This window comes from Piliocolobus tephrosceles, chromosome 15, assembly GCF_002776525.5.
Source record: "Piliocolobus tephrosceles isolate RC106 chromosome 15, ASM277652v3, whole genome shotgun sequence".
NCBI classification, from domain to species: domain Eukaryota; kingdom Metazoa; phylum Chordata; class Mammalia; order Primates; family Cercopithecidae; genus Piliocolobus; species Piliocolobus tephrosceles.
In genome coordinates, this window is record NC_045448.1 from 80,733,257 (window position 1) to 80,745,323 (window position 12,067).

At 39.2% G+C, this 12,067-nt stretch overlaps 1 protein-coding gene across 7 annotated transcripts in view; it reads left to right on the forward strand.

Annotated features, from left to right (window-relative positions):
- Positions 1 to 12,067, forward strand: part of CTNNA2 (catenin alpha 2) — a 1,159,566-nt gene that overhangs the window by 407,111 nt on the left and 740,388 nt on the right. For all 7 annotated transcript variants that reach the window (XM_023224974.1, XM_023224976.1, XM_023224980.1 and 4 more), the window contains one exon: positions 7,511 to 7,714. In XM_023224974.1, the coding sequence (XP_023080742.1) occupies positions 7,511 to 7,714 (204 nt within the window). The remainder of the gene's footprint in view (positions 1 to 7,510; positions 7,715 to 12,067) is intronic.

A 12,067-nucleotide genomic window follows, 5' to 3' on the forward strand; every position in this document is an offset into this window, starting at 1 on the left:
TACTACTGTGACTTTAGTTTTTGAAATGGGGAAATGGCTGTTGCATTAATACCTCATGATGATTAGCATCATGCATGCAGAAAGGATACATGAGGGAAACAATTAGTGCAGTGGCTAAGAGCATAGACGCCAGACCTAGAGGGCACACATCCCAATTCCAGTTCTGCTCTTTGCCCTGAGGTAATGCCTGCACAATTATTCATCTATCTGAATACATTTCTTGCTACATCTACTTGACATGTAGGTGTCTTTTTTTTGCTTTGCAATTCTTGTTATTGAATATTAGGTCTTTCTATTGGATATTCCTTGCTTTTATGAAGGCAATAGATTTTGTATATTAATACAGGTGCCCATACCACACTACCCAACGTTCATACACTTATAATCAACCTTCCACCAGAACTCTCCGTTTAAAGGGATCGTAAGAATTTCACCTGCTCTTCATCTGTTATCTGTCATAATTGTTCAAGGGTCAGCAAGCATCTTCTTCTCCTTCTCCATCTTTTTTTTTTTTTTTTTGAGACAGAGTCTGGCTCTGTTGCCCAGGCTGGAGTGCAGTGGTGCGATCTCAGCTCACTGCAACATCTGCCTCCCAGGTTCAAGCAATTCTCCTGCCTCAGCCTCCCGAGTAGTTAGGATTACAGGCGTGTGCCACCATGCCTAGCTAATTTTTGTATTTTTAGTAGAGACGGGGTTTCACCATATTGGCGAGGCTGGTCTCGCACTCCTTACCTCGTGATCTGCCCACCTCTGCCTCCCAAAGTGCTGGGATTACAGGCATGAGCCACCGCGCCCAGCCAGCAAATATTTTCTTGAAGGGCCAAGAGTAAATATTACAAACTTTGTGTGCCATACAGTTTCTGTCCTAACCATTCCCCTCTACCACTGTAGTGTAAAAATAGGCATAGATGGTACGTAAATGAATGAGCCTGACTGTGTTCTAATAAAACCCTATTTGCAAAGTAGGAGGTTGACTCCTAGGATTTAGTTTGCTGACACCTGCATTTTTGGTGGTGTCCACGTTAGAAGTCTAGGTTTTATCTTTGTCTCCTTCTCTCTCATTCTCATAGCCTATATCTCTTCAAATCCTGTCAGATTGACATTCTAAATTTGTCTTAAATTCATTACCTTCTCTTTATCCATATAGACACAATCCTGATTGGTAGTTTCCTCACCTCTCTTTTGGGCTCTGAAGGCTTAATACTCTCCTGCCTTCTGCCTGCAGTCCTGCCAAAGCTAACTGCCCTAGCTGCAGTAAGAAACTGTCGAAACCCAAACAGGATTATGTCGCTCCTTTGCTTTAAGATCTCTGATGATTCATCATTGCCTAAAGGGCTGTTCTCAAATTGAAAACTTTGTAACGTGGCAGAGAAGTCGCTTCAGGACCTAGTTCTTTCTCTCTCTCCAGCTGCATCTCCCATTCCTATTTGTGTCCATTCAGGCCCTTGGAGAAGCAAGGTAGATGGGATTATATGTATAAGGAGGAATTGCCTGTGAAGGATAAAATAGGAGTGAATGGGCTTTTGTGGAGCTTTTAGACTGCTATGGGGTCAAACACCTTTGAAAGGGGAGCAGGAAAGAAAGAGGATTGAGTAGGAAGGGGCTCAGCACTGTTCCCAGCAAGTCCCAGTCAGGCTAGTGGGGAGCCGGGATCAGGAGCTGAAGTTGCTTGTTGGAGGAGTCCCTGTTGGGCAGGAGCATGGACCTGTGCCCAGTGATTGACTGGCGCTGCCTGGGGCCAAGTGCAGCCTACACATAAGGCTGCAGTAGGACTACAGGTGCAGCAGATGGAGACAGTCAGTTAACTATGCCCCTCAGCAGTTTAACTCAGAGGAGAGTGGCTTGGGGCCCCTCTATGTCACCATATATGTGACCAGCTTCAGTTGATCTCTTGTAATATTTTTCATATACTATGCCATCTCTCACCTCCAAGCCCATCTGCATCACCCCTTCCTGCTCCTAACTTTGCTTGGCCAACTGGTTTTCACTCTTTAAGTCTCAGCTGAGGGATAACCTCTTCTGGAAGTATATTTTTACTTCCTACCTCTCAACTGTGCAAATTGCCATCATTCAGTCATTCCATAACATCATCAGCCATTTCCCCAATTACAATTGGTTGTACATGTTTTTGTTTTTGATTAGAGAGTCAACCTCTTGAAGAAAGGATTGTTTAGTGTGTGCTCTTAGACTCCTACAGTAACCAGCACTCATTTGCTGAATGAATGATTTTACTCTCAGTTATCTATTGGGAGCATTAGGTGACTCAGATAGCATAAAAAGGAGAGCATGACAGATGACACTTAAGTATTATATTTAGTTTAAAAGAATTATATTTTTATTTTAAAATACTATACTTTATAATTATAATTATGACATATTAGACTCATTTCACCTAAATGTGGACAGTCTTGTACAGTTGAAGGAACACTGGGCTTGAAATCAAAAGACCTGTGCTCAAATCCTGGTGACCTCATTTGTGAGCCGAATGACCATGGGACAACATCTCTGGCATCATTTCCCTATTCAGTAAGATGGGGGGATAGCGATCTCAAAGACACTGCATTTTGAACCCATCAAACCATTGGTAATACATCCAACTACTTGCTTTGATAGAGGTCTCTCTGTTTCCTCCTCTTGTGTCAGAGCTTGCATCAAGCTAGCTCAGTGTCCCATTATACACTTACATTTTAGATCACATAGCTTTTTGTAGAGACAGTGAATGATAAGAGCAATTTAAAAGTAGTGGTCTTCTAACAATTGTATGTGTGGTGAGTGCTGGTAAATGTATTATTCTGGGAAGTGGTTTTGAACTACATCGTCTGCTAAATTATTTTAGGTTAAATTTTTTATAGAGCGCCACATGAGAGCAAATGGGAGATCAATTATGTGAGACTAGAGAGAATGTTATAGCACTGACTTGATGGCAGAATAGGGTTCTAGTCTTCTTGGGTTGGGGGTGAATTATTGTGGCTGCTGTCTTTATGGCTGTGCATTCCAATTGCCCTATAAACTGTAAGAATGAAAACGATAATTTTTTAAAGTAGAGATGTTAATAAAAATAAGTAAAACTCATAAAGCACAAAATATTATGCAAATCAAATAAACAAAATAAAAATAGACACGATAAACTCAGATTAACTTAAAATATAAGAAAAAGATAAAACAAGAAATGCAGACCCAGTATCTGTAAATGAACTAAAATGATAATCTAAGATGTAACTAAAAGATCAAAAAGATAAAATGACTAAATGAGCTTTAAGAATGACAACAGGAGATGGAGGTATTTACAGTGTAAAAGAATGAACTAAAATAAGTCTGTACAATTATAAACAACATAAGAGCCTGTCACAGGAGCATTCTTTTGCCACAAAGGGAGAGACAGGAGGGCTTCTCCTTGTCCTTTCACTCTTTGGTGTTGGGGTGCTGCCCTCTTAAAGTATTCTTCTGTGACCAGGGAGGGGAATCTGGCTCCTGGATGTTGATGATGACGGTGATGATGGTGATGATGTTGGTGATGGTGATTTGGCGCGCCTTCCTGCCAGCAGAGGGCAGCCACACAGAGAGGTGAGGACAGGCAGAGCTGGGGTGGAGAACTGAGGCCTGTTAGAGCCCTGTGTTCATGATTGTTGCTGATCTGAATGTTCCCGACGTTAGTTAGGTGTTTCTTATCGTTTTAATTACTTTCAAATTATGTAACAGCAAATACTCCTCCTTCTTTTCACTTTTTCATTCTCTGTGTATTTCTTGCTCAGGATTCAGTTCCAGGGATTGGTTTCTTATTTGTAGGAAATATAGATACAACCTTTTCCTCTAGCTCTTGAGCCTCTGACTTCATTTCTGTTTTTTTTTTCTTTCCTTATTTTCTTACTTGTTGAAGCTGTTGGAAACCCGACCAATTCTCTAGGAACAGACAGAGACAGACACATACAAATACATACACACAAATAAGCCACAGCCCCTTCCATACATGTGCACATACACACACACACACATACACGCATCCACTCCACCTATGCATACAAACTGTACCCACCCATTCATAGATCCATAGACACACACACAAATAGCACATATCTTTCCCCATACACACGTACACACACAGCTCCACACACATACAACCAGTGCCCATCCCATCCGGGATACACACACACACATCCAGACACACACACACATGCAATCATGTGTGTGGAAACCCATGCACATGTGCATGTATACACTTACACAGGCCCACATGCACTGACCTTTTTTCTTTGTGCCTTTTCTCTACCGAGCAGCTTCTCCCTGCTGCTTTTCACATCCATCATTGCAATGCTCCCCATCTGTACTGCAGATACAGATCTGAATATTGTAAAATTATTGTTTCTTTTCCTGGTAGATTTTTAAAAAAGCTTTTCCACTGTGATCTATAAATAATGAATAATTCCATTAGAAATGTGATGGATGGTGTAACTTTTATGCAGAGTTTGTCAAGCTCAATGTTTCAGGCTTTTACTTTCACAACAGCCCCAGGCCATGGCAGGTAGGAAACTCAATTGGCTGACACTCCAAAGTCTCTCTTGCCACATTTCCCAAAGTGTGTTCCTTGAGTTCTCATAGATAATTCATGCATTTTAAAAGCAGCACTTTCCATGCTCAAATAGATTTGGGAAATGCTACAGTGAACTGACTCCTTTAATGCTGAGCTCCCCAAAGCATTTCATATGATAATTTGCTGTAGGTCATGCGATATTTCCAAAACATATTTGTCCAGGGAACCTTATTTTTTCATCAAAACATTATATCTCTAAGCTCAGTGTTCCATGGAAAATAATTTAGGAAATAGTGTTCTAATGACACTAGTACATTCTCTCTACTGCAGAGAAACTGTTTTACAATTGTCCTTACTGAAGAGTTCAAATTTACTTCCCCATATTTCCATCACATTTGCAGTTCTTTGTGTGTTTAATCCTAAAGTAAAATAAACACCTGTTCTAAAGCCAGTATATGATTCTGAAGAGTCTCCTGAAATCTTAAAGCAGAAAATACAGTTTTTATTATGTTTTATGTTAACATGGTTTTCTATAAAATAGGTCTTTGAAAATCAGTAATCTTTATAAGTAAGATAGTCTAATTATATTTTGACCAGGTATTTCCTCAATTAGAATATTACTTCTTAACATATATTATATGGATTTTATATATATACACACACACACACACATATATGTTCATCATAAATGCATCAACCAAAAGGCAATAGAAAGCAAGAGAGACTATGTGAGAGAAAGAGAGAGGGTTCCAATGGATGTCCCTGGAAAAAGACATTGCAGACACAGCACTAGTACGTATAGCAGGAATATCTGTGCTCCCCTCTCAGCTTTCCTTTGGGACTTTCACCTGTAATAATGAACCCTGTAGGGCCATCCACTGTATTGCAGCCTCCACATGATTTTTTGACACTGAACAGCTGTGCCTAAAACCAAGGCACAAAGGACAAAACCCAAATAACACATTTTGGGTAAAGTAAACATTCCTTTTGCATCCCTTTCCCAAGATGTAAGAGAGTACAAATGTAAGAATGGTCATCTTGCCAGAGCTGGCACAGAATAGCTGTTTTATTTGCAAGATTTCATGCATCTGCTTTCTAAATTGAAAAGAGACTTTTACCAATTAGTGATTTTCTAAAAAATCCAAGATTCCAGTGGACCTCAGACCTAGTCTGTCTGACTAGGTTTGGTCTATACCTGTTCCTTTTTAATTCCCAACCTGCCTACACTCATTCCTTAAGACTTCAACATTCTTGTGCCCAAAAGATCTATCTCTCTGCTCCGGAGATTTGCATTTTAACAGAAATCAGAGAATTGGAGCCCAGATGTTCTGTGCGCAACCTGAACAAATACCTTAGGATGCTTTGGAGGATTACATCAACCTTTCCCAGAGTACACAGCTGGACTTCACTTTGTAATAACTTAAGCAGTTACTGTATATACTACATCAGAATAAAAAAATTCAGAGAAGCCTCTTTTATCTCCCCTTCTTTTTAGCATTAAGTACAGCAGTAGGCATATAGTAGGTCTTCAGCAGGTGCAGATTAGCAATAGAATAACTACATATTCTCACTTACTTTTTGTGTCATAAATATGGTAAATTGTTCTTTTCTAACGACTCTTTAAATTTGGTGAATATATAAGGAATAATGAACAAATGAACAAAATGAACAAAAGAGAAACAGTAACAGAGTGCCAATTGCACCATAGTATTCTATAGTTGGAAGACCATTTACCCCATCACTGCCACTCTGGTTCTTGGACTTCTGAGAGTGCACCCCCAATGAAGATAAGCACACCATTTCCCATAGCAGGTCATTCTACTTTGATCATCGTTGCTGGTATGAACTTCTTTGCCTTAGGCAGAAAAGCTTCCCCAAAGGAAACCAGCCTTTGGTCAACGTCACCTTTGCTTCTAGACTTCACACAGTTAATGATCACATACTTCATCACACTCTACCCTCCTCATTTGCTGGGAGTTTTCCAAGTTCTCTTTCTACATTTCTGACTACACTTTCTGTCTTCCTTTTTGATTCTGGTCCTTCTGTACACCCTTAATTCACAGGTCTTCTTTGGCCTGCTCTTCTGGCTCTATTCACTTTACTCGTATGTCATTCACTACTTTGTGTCCAGATACGCCTGACATTTACCAGATTCCTATAAAGACCGTTATATTTCCTGAATTTTGGATGCATATTTCCATCTACCTCTGGGCATCTCTGCCCACATGTTTCCAGGCTCCTCAAACTTGGCTGGGGAAATGCTAAGCTCATGTTCTATGTGATACTTTCTTTTTAGGAAATATCTCTATTCTGCTCTTATATAGACTCCTTCCAAACATGTAAATACCTTTATAAGGATACTGTCAGTTATTTGTGACAAGTCTCATACACACATTAAGAATCCTTTTCTAGAACACTAGCTTTGACATGAAAGATATCAGTTCCCAGTGATAAATTAACCTGTACTGAATATGCCTGTTGGGTACTATGTGCCCAAGTTTCAAATGGCATCCTGCCATGGGTGCCCATATCTGCTTCTCATGAGGAGCATTAATTGTGTACACAAGTCACAGCTAATTCATAATTAAGATATTGATTATTTATCATGTTTTAGCTCTAAAATCTTTATATAATTCCCCAAAGCGTTACACTGAAATGTTCTTTCCTTAAAGGCTACGTGTTTTAAAAATGCCAAAAAGTGTCCTAATCTTATTTGAAAGCTCTTCCGTTGAGATAGCCTTTGCCAAGAACATGTTCTTCAAACAAGATGTGCTCTTTTAACTGAAGATTACATTTAGGACAAAATAGCGACAAAAAGTTAATACTTTGTCAAGGCAACTTTAGAATTTGAGTAACCAGTTTCTCCTCCTTGGGGACTCTTGTTGTTGCCTCAGATATTTCTGGTTTCAAAACAGGGTGCCAAGGCAGACCTCTCTTCTCTGCTGAATTTTTTTTTTTTTTTTTTAATTGTGATACTTTCAGAATAAAATTATCCTGGACCCCATGACGTTCAGCGAGGCCAGGTTCCGGCCGTCCCTGGAGGAGAGGCTGGAGAGCATCATCAGCGGCGCAGCGCTGATGGCCGACTCCTCCTGCACTCGAGACGACAGGCGGGAGAGGATCGTGGCGGAGTGCAACGCCGTGCGGCAGGCGCTCCAGGACCTGCTCAGCGAGTACATGAATAATGTAAGTCTTGGGCTCTCCATTCTCATGTCTCGGTGGATTCTGTTCTGCAATCGTGTTGCTCTTTTGGAAGCATAGATAGCAGGAAAAGAGAACAGACAAGTGTTCACCTAAGAGAGTCAGGTGAAACCAAAGAACTGCTTTGGGAGAGCGCGTGTCATGTTGTTTCAGAATCCATATTTTGTTTGTTTGTTTCAATATGGAGCAGATAGATGGACAGTAAGCTCTTTCACTTTTTACTTGGCTCATTTCTTCTTGATCATTTTAGTGGCTGCATTTTGAAGTAGGTAAGATGTCAATTGGTAAAGATAGATGATTGATGGAAACAGCTGAGAATATACTAAGTCCTCTGTTAAAAAGTGCACTTTTAAACCTAAGGATAGCTGTAGATGCGATTCTTCACCCCTAAAAGGCATTAATAAATCTACTAGCTTTATAAAATGTGTGGATAGGGTTGTTTAAGGAAAAGTTCTAACTGTAGTAAAATTTGGAGGTGTTTTATTGATTCAGTCAGGAATCACTTATAAGAGTGAGTCTCTAAGTTTTCAAATAGGTATGTATGAGTGGTATCTAATTGTATTTTGGCACATAATAGCCATCCTCTCCTATAGTTATAAAATGTGACAGTTTCTGTATACCTGTAACCTGCAAGAAGGTGATGAAACTCACATTCTTTGCCTTGAAAGGTACTAAATTATGGCTGTATTGATATGCTACATTCATTCAGCTGAGGCGATGGCCAATGCCTGCAGCAGTGGATGATCTGTACTTCCCCCTTTCCTGGACTTTAGGGTTTGAGAGAATTTAGCACAAATTGGGGAAAAAATGTAGATAAAGTGAGGTCTTGATATTACATTTTGAAGAAATGACCTGTATAGTGACCAGGTGGGTAACAGAGACACTGAAAATCTGCTCACAGCTATTGAAGTCCATGTTGGGTATTATTAGAACACCCCGAGGCAATGCTGAAACAAAGCAGCCGCTCAGTGTCCCTCCCTCCAGCATCTTACCACTCCCATCATGAGTATCAATATGCAGCTAACAGACATTCAAACAAACAAGGAATGAGTGTTGACAGTAGCAGTGCTCCTCCTGCAGACCCTCCAGAGAACTTATTCAGAAAGCAAAAAGATGTCAATGAGAAAACCTGACAAACTAAAAAAAAATAAAATTTGTTTCCTTTCCGTGAACCTTCAGATTCTTTGATTTTGGAAGACTTGGCCATTTTCAGCACGCAAAGAATAAAATGTGAATGCATCATGTGGCACCCAGCTGCTTATGAGGACATCTCTATAGGACCTTGGATGACCAACACTTTCTGTAATTTTGATCTATGGTATTATGTAGGGTACAGCTAGAAATGTTGATCCCATGGTCTCCCAACTGAGTGAATCTTTTGAATAGCAGATGTGTCAACAAAGAATGCTTATGAAATCTGAGACCCTGTTTGTTGGTTTGTTGTTGTTGTTGTTAACAAAATAGCAAAGGGCTAATTACCTGGATGTGGAATTTGGTTTTACATTAAGGCATGCTAGTGGTTCTATTAATCAATAGTTACTGCCAAAGAAGGAAGTAGAAACTACAGAGATAACAGTGATGGTTAAGATCTCAATATAAATAAATCAGACAAAAAAGTATGTTTCTTTAAATAGAAATCACAGAACATGATTAAATAAGAGTCGATCGAGACGTGACATGTAATTTTCAGTTTGGTGTCTAGAATCCTGCCAACTAGAAGTTTTTCTTTCAGTGTAAGCTCATGCAGATCTGCAGAGCTGATGGATTTTTGTATTTTATTGACTCCAGGCACTTTTTGTTTTCTGTTCGCAGCCTTGTGATGCAGGAATGGTTTGTGCTTTATTGAAATCTTAGTTTCTATTTTGACGTGGTTACAGACGATACATCAATGGGTATAGTGCTTAAATTTCAAACTGCACACGTTCCATTCACATTGAACCATCATGATCAAAGCCTGAAATAAAACACCTCCTACTTGACATTTATGTAAACTGTCTAACATTTAGTTGGACTTCACACTTGTTTGGTGATTTCAAGGTAGAATTGGATGCAGCCAGATCACCTTAATAGTTCCTGTCCAGTGCACTCATTTATCCTGCTGCACAGTCAATTCCTATTTCTTTTGATATAGCATATATGAATACAAAAAAAATACACACCCATGCCTTGACTGAAAAGTCTATTGTAGTTAACAGCAACCAGTAAATCAGTCTATCATTCCTGGGCTGTTATATTTCTCTTTAAATTTTGTAAGCTCTGAGAATAAAGGTGTTATCAAATTATCACCTTGCAAGTTTTCATCCTAATGTGCTAGGCAATACCATTAGGATAAACAAGTTGTTAAACTGAAAATATTTAAAAATCAGCATAACTGACATTTCTGTTTTCTGAGAATCTCCTGGTCAGTCCCAGATGAGCATTCCACTTACAATGCTTGCTTGTAGCTGAAGCTGTTCTAAAATTGTATATGTGCCAAATTGTATGACACAGAGGGAGACAGAGGCTGTGAAGAGAAGCTGTGTGCCATACCTGATAGAAAAAGGGTCTTCAAGGAGCATGGGCTATGACTTAGCCACATAGCTTCCATTGAACTCAATAGGATAGCAGTCACGTGTTAGATATTTCCACAAATGTATATTCTACTTAATGAACGTGGGTGGGCAACTTGAAGATGTCAACAAAAATTGTGCAGTTAAAAGAAACTGTGGTATGAGAAAAAAGGCTGGGTGAACAGAGGCATATGGTGAAAATTATCACAGATCATGGCGGTGGTAGAGAGGATGGTTGGAATTCTTTTAGGAAAGCCTTGGCTAGCCTTAAGTTGCTTTATCTAGTTGAAGATATAATTCAAAGTGAAAAGATTCTTAAAAATAATTCCCCTTTAAGTAGACTATTATTATTGTACATATGTGAAGACTAATGGGTAGAGAGAAACTTAAAAGGATGTGCGGCCTGTAGATGCTGATTGGGATGAGTGCTATCAGTGTGGTGGTTGAAGCATTATGCTGAGTACTATAAATAGTTCCAAATTATAATGAACACATAAACCTTCCTTGGGAACTAATAATTTTAGGCAGCTTTCTTTGGCAGCAGTATAAACATAACATTTAATGGGTTTTATTAATAAGAATATTGTGAGGAATGCAGATTTAGAATATTTTATTCATTCAACAAATGTGTATTATGTGCTGGCCATTTGTGCCAGGCATTGCTCTAGGCCTCTGGGGATACAGAAAGTAGCAAAACAGGTAAAATTCTCTGCTTGCTCTCATGCAGCTTACACTGTTGTGGGAAGAGACAGAGAATAAATACTAAGTGATCTAAGCAAGAATTACTTCATATGGTGATAAATGCAAAGAGAAAGTCTAAAACATGGGAGGTAGAGTACACCGGGTACTACTGAAATTAAGAATGGCCTAAGAAGGTGCATTGAAAAGTTGACATTAGATCAAAGACTTTTCAGAGGTGAGGAAGCAAAGAGGCCTTGAGGAGGAAGGGATGACAAGGTCAAGTGCCTTGCTATGAACGGGTACCTGGTGCACCCGTTTGAAGCACCATGGGAGTCATAGTGGCTATTGTGAGTAGAGGGATAGCAGGAGATGGCGTCTGTATGGTGCTGAGGCATCAGTCTGTGCAGGGTCTGGTGAACCATTATACAGAATTTGACTTTCATTCTAGTGGAATGAGAGGCCATTGCAGAGTAGTGAGAGAAAAATGCCATGATTCAGGTGCTGAGAACAGGCCACAAAAACAAAAGGGGTGAAAACAGGTGAGGAGGCCCTGAGTCCCGGAATATTCATGAGAGGATGGTCTCTTGGACCAAGGGATAGTAGTAGAAGAGTAATAGAGTATTCAAATACTGACTATAAATAAAATTTGCTTATAAAGTAACTAGTAAGAAGAATGTATCTGTTTTATGAACATAAAATGGACATTTGCATTTTGAATGACACAGTTGTATCAGTTGCAACTAATATGATATCTTCATTTGGTTTGGGTTGCACAGGAAATTCTGATTTACTGGGATGTTGAAACAATTCGTAAATAGCTTACTTGGCAATGCCTGGATACTCTGCTAGATAGATTGCATTTGAAAGGGGAGTTAAGTAGAAAAATTTTGTTTCAACATTGTATCACCAAAAATGTCTAAGTATGGTTCACGTTCTTATAAATATAAAAGACTAGAAAAATTTAATACTTATTCGAAGTATTAAACTGTAATGCAGAACTATAAGGAGAAAAATTACTACATATTCTAGGTACTAAAACGGTAAATGCAGAACAATAAGGAGATGCATTAAACTGTTATTTCTTTACGCACAATTCATGGTTAGACCT